This window comes from Phoca vitulina, unplaced genomic scaffold, assembly GCF_004348235.1.
Source record: "Phoca vitulina isolate PV1807 unplaced genomic scaffold, GSC_HSeal_1.0 scaffold24, whole genome shotgun sequence".
NCBI classification, from domain to species: domain Eukaryota; kingdom Metazoa; phylum Chordata; class Mammalia; order Carnivora; family Phocidae; genus Phoca; species Phoca vitulina.
Genome location: NW_022589727.1, coordinates 16080520 through 16098181, shown reverse-complemented (window position 1 = coordinate 16098181; position 17662 = coordinate 16080520). Strand labels below are relative to the sequence as shown.

General features: G+C 36.9%; 1 protein-coding gene across 1 annotated transcript in view; it reads left to right on the top strand.

The window, feature by feature from the left end:
• The window catches only part of TAF4B (TATA-box binding protein associated factor 4b), a 124588-nt gene that overhangs the window by 72137 nt on the left and 34789 nt on the right, over positions 1-17662 (top strand). The window contains exons 12-13 of the mRNA XM_032421293.1: positions 3003-3128; positions 8616-8672. Coding sequence (XP_032277184.1) covers positions 3003-3128; positions 8616-8672 — 183 coding nt within the window. The remainder of the gene's footprint in view (positions 1-3002; positions 3129-8615; positions 8673-17662) is intronic.

The following is a 17662-nucleotide window of genomic DNA, read 5'->3' as shown; positions in this document are numbered from 1 at the left end:
GATACATGAGTGCACTTTTATTTACAATGGGCAGTTTCTGTATAAAATGTAACTGTACAGTTTAGTGTGGAATAGAATTTTTCCAAGTAGGGTTTACTGTTCTGAGTGTCCTCCAAATCTCTCTTGTGTGTTCCAGCTTTCAGATGGAGTTCTTCTGTTGTATATCAATAGCATATGTTCTAAGGATTTAGTTGCCATAGGCAAAATGGATAATATCTACCCCACGTGGAACCTCAGTAACTTAGCTTAAAGCTAACACTTCCTTAACCTTTTGTTGTATACACTGCCTATCCTGATTGATTTTCCCCAGCCTGCCTTTCCCCACACTCATTCCTTAATACAGTTAATGCCACTGTCTGGAATTTGTAGCTACATTATTATTCTTCTTTAAACAGAAGTAATAATCATTTAGTTATATTTGGATCTAGTTCAAAATTATACTTATTTTGTGGACTTTGATATTATAATAATCATTGTGTCACAGATTTAGCCCTGTCCTTATATTTCAGTTCATCCCTGATAGGACTTTTTTTTATCTGTACAGTGTGGGAAATTTTATCCCACGAATTTCACAAAAGTGAGCTTATTTTTATTAAAAGCAAAATTCCACCATCTCTTTGCATTTGACATCCATCTGCTTTTGATAATCTTTCACATGTTTATATATAATTATCTAATTAATCATAGTCCATAAACAGATTTAAGTAAAGAAGTAGAAAGTGACACATGCAATACAAAGCTTTTGATCTTTTTGCCAGGTGTTTTCCCACTGAAGGTATATTATAGTCTTCTGCACACCAGTGACTGTGGAGAAGCTTCAGTGTTTCTTTTCTTTAAATTTATTTATTTATTTTTGAGAGAGAGAGAGAGTACACATGCGCAAGCTGTTGGGGGGGCAGGGATAAAGAGAGAGAGAAGCCTCAAGCAGACTCCCCACTGAGCAAGGAGCCTGTTGTGGGGCTTGATCCCAGGACCCTGAGATCATGACCTGAGCCGAAATCGAGAGTTGGATGCTCAACCGACTGAGCCACCCAGGTGCCCTTCAGTGATTTCTAGTTGAAAGGGGCTGTAGTGCTTTCTTTAGATGGGATTTGCTTGATTTGCTCTGTTATCATTTGGTCTGAGTCCTTATATTTTTATTGTTAAACCACCCTATTTAGGGGCACCTGGGTGGCTTAGTCGGTTGAGCGTCTGCCTTCGCTCAGGTCATGATCCCAGGGTCCTGGGATCAAGCCCCACATCAGGCTCCCTGTTCAGCGGGCCGTCTGCTCCTTCCTCTGCCCCTTCCCCTGCTTGTCTGCTCTCTCTCTCTCTAGCTTGCTCTCTCTCAAATAAATAAATAAAATCTTAAAAAAAAAAACCAAACCCACCCTATTTAGTGGTTCATAAAGACTTCAGTTAGGCCAGCTTGGTAGACAGGAAGCAATGTTTTAAGATTGGGGTTACTCTTGTTTAAATAAGGTTGGGGAATCAGTAGGAATAGGGGAGGCACTCATTTGTTTAGCATCTGTAAGAATAAAGGAAGGATGCATTAAGCCAGAGGCAGTTGTTTCCAAGTTGGGAGAAGGAGAAGGGATCTTAGCACAGGGATGGTATTGGGTTAAATTTTAGAAAGTCTGTGCCCCTTTTTAATTTAGTGTTTGTTGTCCTTTTAAAATTAAATTCTGTCAGTAAACTATCTCCAGAGTATCTGAGCACAAACATGGTAAAGATGAAGTATTTAAGAAACCACTGGTTATTATGTTTATGCCTCATGGTTGGCCTATAATGTATTCCATATTCTATCTTGTATTATTTAACTTTAAAAGCATTTGAGAATTCGTTTTGTATTAAACATGAATTAAAATAAGTAGCACTAATACATCCTTGTTCGTTATACTATGTAATACTCTTTTGATCTAGTTAAATACCAACAATAAAAATTTAATTTAGAAGGAATCTTGGGCATATGAAATCTCTTGGTCCCAGTTAATTGAATCAGCCATAAGCATGGGATAAAACAAAGATGGGATTGGTGCTATACCTATGATTTCTAAGCCAGGCACTGACTGTTGGACTAAATGTTTAAAAACATTCAGTTTTCCTATTATACAGTCTCCCCCAATCTCCATCCCATAGCTTAAATGTCTGAATTACTGAGATGACTATAGATGGCAGGATATCTTAAATGCTGATTGGGAAGATTGCCCACCACTGCACCCCCCCCCCCCCGTCTTATGTGTATTAGGAGAGATAGGTGATCATATCAGATGAAGAAAATTACAAAATATTTAGATTGGAAAGCACTGTCTTACACTCTAGAATATCAGAGTAAATGAAACTAAATTTTATCATTTTATGGAGCAAATTAAGACAAATAATTATACTTCTCTGTTACAGCTCTCATTTATAAATTGTATACTTAATTTCTTTGACTATAGTTTCTGCCCAAGTTCATAGCTTAAAGGAATCCTCAAAACAAGTTTTAGGATTTTAAATGTTTGCCATTTTATCTCATGTTACATTTTGATTGAAAATGTACTCACTTGCCAAGGTTAGACCAATCCAACAGTGGAAACAAGGGCGATAACTTTCATCTTTGGTGTATTTTTTAGTGAAGTGATTGGTTTTTTGTTTTGTCTTTCACAAGCCTAAGATTTAATTAATTATACTAAGGTCTGCAGAGATGGACAATAATTTAACTAAAAAGATTTAGATTATAGGTACATGTTATACTCTCTTGCTTTCTACTTCCTATTCTTAGGATTTGCTTGGCTTCTCTTTATCCCCTCTGAATGAGGCCTACTAGGAAAGCTCTGAAATTTAAATGCTTAATTACCTCTCAACTTTTAAGGATGACTAAGGTTCTTTTTTGTTGTTTGTATTATCAGAAATATAAATATTATATCCTGAAAATTTAGCTCCCTATGTATGTTAGTATTGTCGTTAGCTGATTTATAAGACCTAATGTAGAATGTTTTGCCTAGGACCATCGTAAGACTTTCTTTTTTCTTTTTTTCCAGGCAAGTGAAAATTACATCCTGTCTAGTGATACCAGATCACAGCTCAAATTTCTCGAAAAGCTAGATCAATTGGAGAAGCAGAGAAAGGATTTAGAAGAAAGAGAAATGTTACTTAGGGTAGCCAAGGTAAGAGCCTACGTGATTTATGATTGAACATGACCTGGCAAGGTTAGACTTGGCTTTATTGTTAGCCAACTGTCTTGTTTTTGCTAGGCTTTTAGATTTCTCTGAAGGATTTCTTTAAATGAAATTACTAATAAAATCTCTCATAAGCAGAATGGTGTGGTACTGTGACTTTCAGTTAATTATTTTAATCAGATACAATCTTTTGTCTCCTCATTCTCAGTTCCTGTGTGCCTAGGATCATACCTACCACCCCCAAGTAAAAACTGTTTGTTTAAAGATTTATTTATTTGAGGTGGGGGCGGTGAGGGAGGAGAGAGAGAGGGAGAGAGAATCTCAAGCAGACTCCCTGCTGAGTGCAGACCGCCAGGTGGGGCTTGATCCCAAGACCCTGAGATCATGATCTGAGCTGAAATCAAGAGTCTGGGCACTTAACTGACTGGGCATGCCCCAAGTAAAAATGTTTTTAAAAATATTCAACGTCTTTTTAGGGATATAATTTGATATGTGCCAAGTTAAATTAGAGAGAGAAAAGTTTGGAAATTTATGGGTAAAATTAGGATTAATTAGGATTATATGGAACAAAATATAGGATGGGCAGAAATGGGTTAGAGAATAAAAGAACAGGTAAGAAGATATTTATCTTATATATAAATATATTTTCTTTCTTCTTTACTGAAACATTTTCCTGGACTATAGTGTCAGAAGGGGTGAAAGCTAGTTGCACTGTGGTTTGCCTTTTGTTGCTTCACATTTCTCCATAGGCATAGGTCCTTTGCGAGTAGTCATAAATGTTGGGCACTAGACTGATTTTTTTGTTTTAAACACCTTAGTTTTAATTTGTAGTGTTATTGGGGTGCCTGGTGGCTCAGTCATTGAGCATCTGCCTTCAGCTCAGGTCATGATCCCGGGGTCCTAGAATCGAGCCTCGGGTCGGGCTCCCTGCTCGGCGGGAAGCCCTGCTTCTCCTTCTCGTGCTCCCCCTGCTTGTGTTCCTGCTCTCGCTGTCTCTCTCTCTTTCAAATAAATGAATAAAATCTTTAAAAAAAAAAAAATTTGTAGTGTTATTGGCAGCCTCCCCTTTTAGAGTATTTTGTATACTAATCACTTTTTTAAAAAATTAATTTAATTTGAAGTACTTCATACTTACAGGAAAGTTGTCAGAACTAGATAAAGAATCCTCATCTCCTTTTCTCAGATGCCCCCATTTTTAACATTTTCTCCATCTCTGCATTTACACACACACACACACCCTTATTATTATTCTCTTTCATCCCTTTGTTCTCCTTTGTTTCTTTCAATTCAGAGGTTTTTTATATATTTACAGTAGTGCAACTATCATCTCTAATTAGCCTTTCTCTGAAGCTTACTTTCAAAACAGGACATTCTGCTGTATAACCCTACCAAGTCAGGGTGTGAACAATATAACACTGCCATGTAATCCACAGACCCCATTCAGATTTCACCAACTGTCTCAGCCCAGTCTCTTTTTCCTTCTTGGTCTATTGTCCCATTCAACAATGTGTGTTTAATTCAACTGTCATCTCTTTTCAGATTCCTTTAGTCAGATTTTTTACTTTCTCTTTCATGTCTTTGACAGGTTTTAAGAGTACAGGCCTTACTATCTATAGGGTGACTGATAATTCCTGGGTTCATCTGATATTTCCTCATGACTTAGGTAATGAATTTGTGGCAGGAATAATACATTCTTCTCAGCTGATCCTATCAAAAGGCAACCTTGATCACCCAGCTGTGTGGGTGCCTTCCAATTCTCTCCATTTCAAATTTGCCATTTTCCCTTTTGTAATCAGTTAGTTTTTCATAGGAAGGTATTTCAAGATTATACCAATATTCCCTTCTTCACCAAACCTCCATGTATCAACTTTAGTGCCCATAGATGATATCTACCTAAGTCAGCCAACTCTATGATGAACAGTACTCGTAAATATAAAATGGTAATTTTTTAATTCTCATCATCTTCTACATTTATTAGCATTGTATGTGGAAGAGCTTTCCTTTCTCTTTTATTCATTTATTCATGTATTCATTGATATCAAAATGGGCTTTGGATTTCTATTTGATTCAGTAGGTTATTAATCCATTACTATCATTTATTTTGATGCTCAAATTCCTCCTGAGTAGGAGACCCTTCCAACTGGTACATCTGTCTGTTACTCATGTTTCCATCATTCACTGAGCTTATCCTTTCTTTCTTTCTTATTTATTTATTTATTTATTTGAGAGAGTACAAGCTGGGGAGAGAGGGAGAGGGAGAAGCAGACTCCCTGCTGAGCAGGGAGCCTGATGTGGGGCTTGATCCCAGGACTCTGGGATCATGACCTGCGCAGAAGGCAGATACTTAACTGACTGAGCCACCCAGGTGCCCTTATCCTTACTTTCTGGCACAATTTATTCCAATTTATTCCAGGCCCAGCTTGGACTTTTATAATGTCCCCTAACTGATCTCCTTTTCCTTGTACAATCCGTTTTTCATACTGTTGTCAGAATAATGTTTTCATAACAAATCATGCATGTCTCCGTTACTTGAAAGCCTTTAGTGACTTCCTCTTGCATTTAAAATCCAAACTGCTTACCAGATTTAAAAAAGTACCTGCCCACCACTCATATCCCTCCCTTCTTTACTCGCTCTGCTCCAGACACACTGACCTTTGAGGGTGCCAAGTGTGCATCATAGACTGCTAATTAGGCGACTCAACCTGAAAGTTGAGGTCTCATGTCTTAACATCTGCTTTGGTCTTTACCATCTTAGAAAGTTGGGATTCTCATCTTTCCAATTGCTTAGGCTAGAATCCTAGGAAATCATCTTCGATTCTCCTCTTTACTTCATACCCTATATCCAGTCCATCAATAAATCTAGTTGGCTCTGCCTCCAAAATATATTTCAACCTAATCTTACCTGCTATGACATTAGTCCAAGTTTCCCTTATCTTTTTCTAAAACCACAGTTGTTTTAGAGCGGTCTCCTGAGTTGTTCTGTAAGCCTGTGCCTCTGATCTCGGATCCCTACAGTGCTGCATTCACTGCAGAGCAGCCAGAGTGATCTTTCTAAAGTGTCAGAGCAGTGGCATCTCACTCCTGTGTTCCAAGCCCTTTTGTGGCTTTTTTTTATGACTAGAATTAAACCTCAACTCTGTATCTTGGCCTACGTGGTCTCCAACCTTATCTCTTTCAACTTTTCTCATGGTCCAGCCACACGGACCTTCCTTCTTTCCTCAGTTTTACCAAGCTTGTTCCCATTTTAAGGCTTTTGCAATGACTCTGCCTTTTTTTTTTTTTTTTTTTAAAGATTTTATTTATTCATTTGAGACAGAGATACAGAGAGAGAGAGAGCATGAGCAGTGGGAGAGGCAGAGAGAGAGGGAGAAGCAGACTCCCGGCCGAGCCAGGAGCCCAATGTGGGGCTCGATCCCAGGACCCTGGGATCATGACCTGAGCTGAAGGCAGACGCTTAACCATCTGAGCCACCCAGGCGCCCCAAAAACTCTGCCTTTTGCTTGGAGTATTCTTCCCCCAGAATTTTGTGTGGCTGCCTCCTTGTCATTCAGAGCTCTACTCAAATGTCACTTTTCAGATGTCTTCTCTCCTGTCCTTGCTAAAGAAGTACCCCCCACCACACACACTCCTTCTTTCTATCACATTGTCCAATTTTCTTTATAGCACTTAGCAACTATCAGTAATTGTTTTTTAAAATTTTTCCCCATCATAAATGTTTTACCTATCATAACTGTATTTAATTTTTAATAAAATTTTTTACTATTTTTCTTTTCTTAAAATATAAGTCACTTGAAAGCAGAGACTTTGTCTTACTGTTTCATTTCTGTATCTCCAGACTCAGAATAGAGGCACACAGAGTAGAATTTATCTATGAATAATCAATAAATATTGGTTAAGTGATAAAGACTTGATATTCAAATGTGCCCATTACATACTGGGGCAAAAATCATACACTCACAATGTATATCTATATACATACATACACACACATTTTTAAGATAAATACGTTTATATACATGCTTATTGTCTCATATCGTAGGTGGAATAATAAAGGAGTTTATCTTAGTTTGGGTTAAGTTGTTTAGTAGATAGAGGACAAAATGAAGAAAAAAGTTACTAGCTTTTGGTAGCCTTATTTAAATTTAATTTAAACACTTCATGTGTTTAAAATTAAAAGGCACTCTTGGGGCACCTGGGTGGCTCAGTCAGTTAAGCAGCTTCCTTCGGCTCAGGTCATGATCCCAGGGTCCTGAGATCAAGCCCTATGCAGTGGGGAGTCTGCTTGTCCCTCTCCCTCTCTGCCCCCCCCCGCCCCCACTTATGCTTTCTCTCTCTCTCAAATAAATAAATAAAATCTTAAAAAAAAAATTACAAGGCACTCTTAAATCTAAATGGTTTCTTTCTTGTACTTCCCTTTAACGAAAGTACTGATACATTAGTAAAATGTATCAGGTAAACTTAGTAAATAAGAAAATACTTTTAGCTTTTATTTTGCTAGCTATACTTAGTTAGCTGATGTTGCATTTTATAGAACAAATATTCAGATTTATAAGGACTTAGATAACTTTGTTAGAATGAAAAAAAAAAGAATACTCCTGAGCATATTTTTCAGTGGACAGACGTTCATAGTGTCAGAAATGAAGTTCTTTACCGCTTTCATCATAGCATTACATATAGAAGATAGCTCTCTCCTTAATAGCAGTCCTGTTAGATTGTTCAATTTTGAATGTTGAACTGAATCAGTATGGAAAACAGTATTGAATAACATTTATTGGACATTTACTTGTGCATAGCATTCAATTAAATGCTATGGAGGACCCAAAGATGACAAGATACTCTAATGAAAACACTGGGATGTATTTCCTACTTAGTTTTTGAGAATTATACTTCTAAAGAGATTGATTTGATTCAAAGTCAGACTCCTGATTTTATTTTAATTTATTTATTTTTAATTTTTATTTTAATTCCAGTTAACATACAGTGTTATAGTAGTTTCAGGTATACAATATAGTGATTCAACAATTTCATACATCACCCTATGAGGTTCTTGATTTTAACAGTCCTTGAAATAACATATTTTCCCAAAATGGCTTTATCTGAAGATTAGCCAATGTTGATTGCTTTCCTTCTTTGAGCCAGCAATTATCCTTCTTTTCTTTTCCTTCATCTGTACCATCCGTTTTTTAGTTTTTAGTGTTCTAACAAGAACAACGTCATGCCTCAACTGGACCTGACTGACATTGTTAGCATCATTTTCAGTATAAGCTTCCTCGGGGCTAGAACTGCAGCAGCCAGCCCAGATGATGAGAGGGAGGGGGCGTAAAGGAGGGAGTGCACCAGACTGGATTGAGGCATTTTCCCCTGGAGCTAAGGTTTTCAATCACAAGAGAAAATTGTCATTTATTAAATATTTAATGGCAACTATGGTGTTTAGATGCTAGTAATTTCTATTAAAATTTTCTTTTCTTTTGATAGAGTCGTTCCAATAAAGAAGATCCAGAACAGCTGAGATTAAAGCAGAAAGCCAAAGAGGTAGGACTTTCAAGTTACCATGCTTGTCTTTGTGTTGGAGGGAAGGTTGGCAGCTCTCTCCTGGCAATTAGGTCAGGGTTTATTTTGCTGCTGCATACCATTTGCAGAAGCCTTGGGGAAGGACAGGAACTGCTGAAGGCAAGGGCAGTACTTCAAATGAGGTCAATGAGTTATGTGCTCTCTTTTTAAAATTTATTTTCAAGGCTTAGGCCTGTCTAGAAATGGCTCTTTGTAAACTACAGCAGTGTACTTGGAGGAATATAACGTGGGATTAAAAAAAAGAAAAAGAAACTTCTGAGATTTAGCATCTGGGACTGTACAATAGGCTACATTTTTCCAGGGTAATTGTTCGTTTTGTAAATCTGATACTGCTTATAATTCTTTGGCTGGGAGGTGGTACTGGGATTTAGTTTTAAATGGAAAACGCCTCTGGCTTTTAATTTTCTGGGCCCAGCAGTTTTCTGTTCTGGAATGGAGCCCTTGTTTCACACAGTTCATGTTTAGCTGCAGGGGTTTTAGTTTATAGCTTAGACTGGTTAAGCTTTTACTCCCAGAGGCCTCTGCATAGCAACTGTAGAAATCAACAAATAAGTTCATTTATGTCTGCAGCCTCCTCTCAGTAGCTGACTTTTTACATTTCCCAATATCCATTTCCTGACTTTTCTAGCCCCAGAGAAAAAAGCTCCACTAATTGGAGCTTATTTTAATTGAGCCTTAATATTGGATCTCACTGGAGTTGCCCCCAGAGCTGCTGAGAACAGAAGGAAATGAAAGTACCTAAGGTTGAAGATGTGGTGTGTGTTTGGGTGTGTGTGTGAAATTTTTCACTTGACCTACAGATCCTTTTCCCTGCTGAATAAATCATCAAGCCTGTTCACATTTCTGATTAAGGATCTGACAGCAGACGATAATAAAGACAATTGAGGTGTGAGACGTGTGATATGGAGCTGAAGAAATTGGTTTCTATAGTTACTTGACTGATTTCATGCAATTTTTAAGGATCTTTGTGCTAAATAAGAGTGATTTCCTGAGCAACCTTTTTCCTTAACTGTGCCTCTTGAACTATGAAATTTGTTGTTGCTTAACATTGCAGCACTCAGCTCCTAGGTGCCAGCAGCAGCAGGTTATTTATGAATGTTTTAAAGGCCCTTATTGTTTGGATTAATGTAGGAACTGAGGCAAAACAAATGGAAATCTAGTAAGATTCTTACAATCAATGTGGTGTGTTTTCACTAAAATAGAGAAGGAAAATGCATGAACTCTGCATGGAGAGGTTTCTGGATTGAGATGAGGAGAACTGGAAAGGGAGAACATTAGAAAGGATCAAAGCCAGAAACATTTCATTTCAACAACAGAACACTTCTCATACTCATTTCTTTTTCAGTGGAAAATGTATCTAAAGATATTATCCAAAAAATTAGCATGAGAACCTTACCAATTACCCTCTTTAAGCAAGCCTGGCTTCATAGGTTATTTGGGAATGGGCAACCTATTGTTGCTCTGAATCACGGGCATTCCTCTTTGTTTTAATTAAGAACTGATTAGATGCTTATCTTATAATTCCATCCACTTTTGGGAAAATATCAGAAAGCTTGCTCTTTTATCTTTAAAAATTTTATCCCATCTATTCAGCTTTCATAAACCTTCATAAACATCTGGATCGATTAATTTTTCCTTCAGGTTTGTATAGGATTGTTTTGTTTGGTTGGTTTTTCTTTTAATATTGTGCTTAATTATTCTCTAAGGGATGAATAGATGGACAGTATTTTTCAAAGAAAACTGTAAAAGTAAATATGAAAAAAAATACCTTTTAATGAGAGCAGGTGGTAGCAAACTTGGTTTTCCCCTTCTTTTTGCACCTCCATTTCTTTTTCCTAGCAAGATTTAAAGGACTGTATAATTTCTTTCTAAAATATTTTAGAAGTTTTCTAGTTGCTTACTATCCTAAATCTTTCTGTTAAAAAAAAAAAAAAAATACACTGGCCTCATTCCAAGAACAGAGCCACTGTGTATTAGTTGCCAATGTTTGATGAAACTACAATATTGTCATTTGTATCATTCCTCTGTCCCCTAGAGCTTTTAATAACTTTAATATTCTAAGGGGCTCCAATTTAGAATCAAACACACAGGGATGCGATATTTTGTCTGGTTGCAAAAGTCACTTGACCTTATCTTAATATAGAGTTGAACTGTTCTCTTGTATGGTAATTTGTAAGGTTATCATTTGGGATATGCTAATTGTTATCACACTGGTATAAACTATAAAGCTTTTGTTTGTGATTTTTTGGTATTTGGCTCTCTGGGAAGTTTTCTTTGCTCATTTGTGAAAATTAGCACGGATTCCTTTCAGTTGCTTGATTTGAAATTGGTTTGCTTTCTTTTTCCAGGTGACTACCTACCTACCAAGCTGGTCATAGGAAATAGATTAAAGACAGTACCTTATAAGTGCAGAACTCTGAGGAACTGTTTAGAGAAGTCGTAGGCTTTATTGATCCTGGGATATGTTTTAACAATGATGTTTGTCATATAAATATTAAATCATAACTTGAATCCCCTTCATAATTTTATAATCTGTGGTGGTTTCAACTGTTAAGGACTAGAGTTTTGATCTTGATCATTTCTCCTGTGCGTTTTCTTCTCTAATACTATTTTAGAGTCTGTTCATTTCTTCTTTGCATTCTGGGTATAATGACAAACTGTGTTAAATCAAGTAGGTTTTTATAAAGGTGTTTAATAATTTCTTTTCATCCTTCCTATAGACTTCTTACAATTTTGTCATTCTTATTTGGCACTTAGAAAAATAGGCTGCCTGTGGGATTTGCCTCCAGTCCAGTCTCAGTCCATTGAAGTGGCTCCTGCTGCATACTGTTCTTATTGACCTGACAGGTTATCTGTCTGTTTGAAAACCTTATTGTTGTTTGGCTAAAATGTCTATGGGTATCTCTGTAATTCAGACATTTTAGTTTCAACTTTGGGGATGTTTCCTCCCCCTCCTTTTTCTGTTTTTGCCTGAAAAAAAACCCCACAACAATATTATAAGTGTTCTCTCTCTCTCTCTCTGTTGTTAACTTTATATTTTAAATATTGATGCTTTTAAGTTCCGATTTTAAAAATTTTCCTAGATACTTTTCCTAAAATGTTAAGTACTGACATACTTCCATTTTTACCATCTATTTGTGAAAGGTTTTAAATAGATTACTAATTGCCAGATTCTAACTTCAAACAAGTAGGCATATCTATGTTTAATGCAGCTGTAGACTTGTCGAAATATGTACCGTGTGTCCTAGATTACCATCTAGCCTTTGACGTTTTCCTTTCTTACCACATCATTCAGAATTCTGAGGAGCAAGCCACCTGACCTTGTAGTTCATATATCCTGATTCCTTAAACATTTGTTATATATACTGTGACCCTTATTTCCTTTTGAATATCTTCTTTCTCCTTTGGGAAGTGTGAATTCAGCACATCTGTGCAGAGTGAGACAAAGAATTCATTTACTTCCTTTTAACAGTTCCTAGCATTCCCACTTACATTTGTTATCAGACAACAGAAGAAAGAAAAAGAAATGCAAGACCTGTACCTGCTGGCATATTAGCTCCACAGTGCAACCTGTAGAAACTGGGCAGAAGAATAAGTATTAAATGATTAAAATGCATGACAAATTAGAAAACTTGCACCCTCAAGTATTTAGGATTTTTCTTTATAGAAAACATAGGACATAAAAAGTAGTACTGTTATCCACATACAAAGTATTATTGTATAAGAAATAAAATACTGTATCATAAGGCTTGTTAATGATCAGAAAATGTTATTTCATTATGAGAAAGACAAAAGATTTTTTTTAAATGCAATTTTTATAGATACGGAGTCAGTGAAATGTGATAATTAAGGCTATTAAATTAATAGCAATTTGTATCTAAAGTTTTATGCTTGTTCTGCATGAGCCAAAACTCATGGAACACTGGACAGGACTAAGTGAAACTTGTCATTAAAAATATATTCTAGCAGTCCAGTTAATTTAGTATGGAGAAGGCATTCTTAAAATGACAAGTTGTGGAAAGCTTGTGTACGTAGAGAAACAGATGCAAATATTTCAAAGCATTGACAGTCCAGGACCATGGTTCTCAAACTCTGGTGTACATGAGAATTATCTGGAGGGTTTGTTAAAACCCAGATTGCTGGCTCCATACCTAGAGTTTATGGTACAGTAGGTCTGGGTGAGGCCCGAGAGTTTGCATTTCTAACAGATTTCCAGGTGATTTGCTATTGTTGCTGCTGCTCTGGAGGTCATAGTTAGAACCATTGGTCTAGGAGGGGAAGGAAGAAAGAGGACTTTTAAAATCCATCACTTTTATTTATCTATTAGAGAGCACAAGCAGGGAGGAAGGGAGAGGGAGAAGCAGACCCCCCTGCTGAGCAGGGAGCTGGACGTGGGACTCGATCCCAGGACCCTGAGATCATGACCCGAGCCGAAGGCAGATGCTCAACCGACTGAGCCACCCAGGTGTCCCTATACTCGTTTTTTTGATGGATACTTTTCACAAGAGACACTTATTGGTTGTATCTCTTGATTGGTATGCCTTACATAGGAAAGATAATATTTTGTTTAAAGCTTCATCAGAAGGCTGTATGCATTAATTTTGAAGTATGGGATTTGTATGGCTTGAAAGACATTCTACCGTTTTGGTAGAAGAGGTACATATTATAAATGAAATAGCATTGAACTAGAAATCAGGAGTCTTCAATTCTAGATTCAGCCTGCCACTGTCTGCATCTCACTTTGGGGAAGTTACTCTTTTGAACTTACTCCCATTTCCTTCTATAGTTAATCCTTGAACAACGCATGAGTTAGGGTAACATCCCCCTGTGCAGTCAAAAATCCACATATAACTTTTTTTTTTAAGATTTTATTTATTTGAGAGAGCATGCACATGAGCGGGAGGAGGGGCAGAGGGACAAGCAGAGTCCACTCTGAGCAGGAGCCCGACGTGGGGCTCATTCCCAGAATCCTGAAATCATGATGTGAGCAAAGTCAGACGCTTCACCGACTGAGCCATGCAGGCGTCCCACATATAACTTTTAACTCTCCCCAAATGTATCTACTAACAATCCTCTGTTGATGGGAAACCTTACTGGTAACATAAATAGTTGATTAAAACATAGTTGTATATTCTCTATATTATATACTATATTTTTACACTAAAGTAAGCTAGAGAAAAGAAAATGTTAAGAAAATCATAAGAAAAAATACATTTACAGTACTACAGTATATCAAAAAAAGTCACCTATAAGTGGACCCACACAGTTCAAATCCATGTTGTTCAAGGATCAGCTGTATTTAAAATGAATGTAACAGTACATGCTCTACTTATGTTACATAGCTATCGTAATTTAGGGGAAGGTCAGGTATAAAAGGAAAAAATAGTAGCTTAAGAACATTAGCTATAGAAACATTTAAGATAGATGCCATCAAGCTCTTAAATAAGTAAGCTTGAGATTGACCCATGGATATGTTAGTTGTGTGTGTGTGTGTGTGTGTGTGTTTTCTTTCAAGAAGACTGGAAAGAAGGTTGAAAAATATGTAAGGGGAAGATGGAGAGGGAAGGAAGTTCTGTAATCTAATACAGATTACATTTGTATTCAACAATACATAAATCAAGTATTATGTTTAAGTCTAAAGAAGAAAGTGTCTAATTGAGATTGTGTGGAATGTGCTATTTTCCTGAAAGGTAGGGATGGATTAAAAGGGCTGACTAGCAAGGCGTTGGACTCTACATTCCAGATTCCAAGTATTTCAGGTGTTCTGGACAGTGTCTTGACATCATAAGAACTAGTGTTAGTGGTTAGGAGAAAAAAGAAATAATCAGACCATGTATTGTTAGGTTTGGTGGAATGCCTGCCTAATAATTTTCTTTGAGGGGTTGAAAGGGATCCTGTGTTTTTATTGTGATACCCCTGAATTTTAGGGGAGGTGGGGGTAGTTATTTTTTTGTAACTTGCTTCATTGGTTCCTTTGGTCTAGGATTCACCCGTTAATACTGTTTAGTATGGTATTGTTTGCTTCTTTTGTAGTATAATATTTTAGGATTTAACCTTATTTTCCCCAGTAAGTTGCAGTAATTTAGAAGTGATTATAAGCATTGTTGAGAATTTTAGAGTTTGGTCAGTTAATCTTTACAAAGCATATCTAAAATTCTATTTAATTTTTTGCTATTTAAAAAACATCTGTTGTTTGGTGGTAGGGTTTTATTGTTATTTCTATGTACACTTAACATTAATTGTGAAATCTAAACAGGACATTATTCTTAATTCTTTGCTGAACTCAAAACCAGGTAGTGTGCTTTATTTCTCTTATTTTTTTAGATTCTTTCAAATATTCCTATTTGGCGGCATTAACTATTTTCATTGCTACTAATGTAGGTGTTGTTGGATAGCACACTTAAGCTTTGGGGGAGACATTAACTTACCTCTCAACTCCCCCCTTTGCATTATACCTTAGTATCACTTTCCAAAAATTCATAGCAAAATCAGACTGAAGATGACAGCACTTCATATTTTTGGACCATTTGTTACAAAGGACAGCTCTGCTGTTGTCTTTTGTACTTTCAGCTCCTGCATTTTTTTTTAATTCCTTGCTTTCCTGAAGCACAAAAAAGAAACACATTTTTGAATTTCCCATAGTGTCAGTGTCACAATTATCTAAATAATTTAGCCCTTCCTATTAGTATGTCTCACTGTATTTGTGGAGGGAGTTGGCTATATAATACTTGATTTATTCATTCTTCATTCAGCTCCTCTAATTCTGCCTAAGGTTTTGGATTCTATTTTCATTAATTTTTATTTTTTTTTTATTTTTTATTTTTTATTTTTTAAAGATTTTATTTATTTATTTGCCAGAGGGAGAGAGAGAGGGAGAGTACAAGCAGGGGGAGTGGCAGGCAGAGGGAGAAGCAGACTCCCCGCTGAGCAGAGAGCCCGATGTGGGACTCGATCCCAGGACCCTGGGATCATGACCTGAGCCGAAGGCAGACGCTTAACCATCTGAGCCACCCAGGCGCCCCTCATTAATTTTTATTTTTCCTTATCTTTTGTCCTTCAAAATTATGTACTTAGCATAAAGAAGTACCTCTATTGAACTTTACTCTGAGAGCTTGTGTGATCTTTAAGGTAATCTGTTAATGTGTTTTGGACTTGATTAAAGTGAATGTTACCATAGTTATACTTAAAAATGAACAGAGACAAGTACTAAACATCAGGAATAAAATGACCTTCAACTACTATTGCTCTATTGCTCTCTAGGGCACTGACTTGAATTTTAGGGGAACTCTATTTGATATCAGAGAGACCGTGATAAGGGAAATGAAGGCTTCTGCCTTTTTCATTAGCCACAAGGAAGGAGTGAGGATACTCTAAAAGAGAACCTGCCAAGCCTGTTAGATCTTTTTGGACCGAAGTGTGTGTTGCTGATGTAAGTGAGCAAGCAGGCTTAAGTTTTATGAAACAAAGCCTAGTAGGAATATAACTTAACAGAAACCTGTTGTCAGAATTCTGGTTAAACCAGCTTTTAAAGTTCCAGTTGATGGAGTAAAAACACTCCACACTGTCTCTCCCACTGAATACGGTATAAAATCTGAACAGAATGCACAGAGAAGCTGTTTGAAGGTTTTGAAAAGTAAGTAGTAGATAAGTTGGGGAAGAAGATGAGAATCCAAAATACCACTAAACCAGCAGTGTGGTTGCCATCCCTCTTTCACCTTTCCACTCCTATTCTTGCTGCTTACTGTAGACATGGATACAGTCACAGAAATGTATGGCAAAGCAGAGTAACTAAAGCCCCAGCTTTCTGGCCAGAGGACAAAAAGAGGAGCCTAGGGAATAAAAAATTACTGGGAACATTGTGGAATAGGGAGAGCTCAGGAAAGCAATCCTGTTATTATTATTTTAAACTTCTAGGCCCACTCTTGAGCTACACATTTGTCATATGTGAATGATTCTGATCAGCATGCATAAACTATAAGAATGGAACTAGCAGAGCACTGCTAGGTCCCAGACTGACAACTGAGTAGTACATATTTGGGACAGATCCAAAGAGCACAACAAAGGCTTTGAAAACTGAACTAATGTTGGAGCTTAAGCCCACAGAATACACGTCGGAATTTGTGGCCTAAATCTAGCTGGCCTGTTTTGCATGCTAAAACAAAAATATCATACTCCAAAGGATTTAAAGAAGACCCAGAGTCTTATAATACTTAAAATATTCAGAATACCACTTAAAATTATTTGGCTTGAAGACCCAGGAATAAAGTTCTAAAATGGAAATTTTAGAACTGAAGATGACAGTAATCAAAATAAAACACTTGTTGGATGGGCTAGATAGCAGAAAAGAGATGAAAGAGGAAAGAGTCAGTGAACTTGAAGATGGACAAATAGAATTTATCTAATCTAAACAACAGAGGGGAAAATGGATCAAAAACAGAGCCTCAGAGACCTGTGGGACAATGACCAAAGGTCTGGCATTAATGTTACTGAAGTCTCAGAAGAGAAAGAGTAAGATGCTAAAAATATGTTTGAAAAGATAATGGCTAACAACCCCCCAAATTTAGAGAAAGACAAACCTAAAGATTCTGGAGGCTCAGTAAACTCCCCAAACAGGATAATCACAGAGAAACTCAGGTTTGGTCACATCTAGTCTTAGAAAACTAAAGACATAGAAAAAATTCTTGAATAGCTAGAGAAATGTACACTTTTCCAATAAGGGACCAGCAATTCAAATGATTGTAGATTTCTTATCAGAAACCATGGAGACCAAAAGAAAGTAGCAACATATTTTTAAAGTGCAGTAAGTAAAGAACTGTCAATCAACCCAGAATGTTATATCCTGTGAAAATACCCTGTAGGAATGAAAGTGAAATAAAGACATTGTCAGATGAAGGAACAAGAATAGAATCTGTTGCCAGCAGACCTGCTCTGAAAGAATTGTTTAAGGAAGT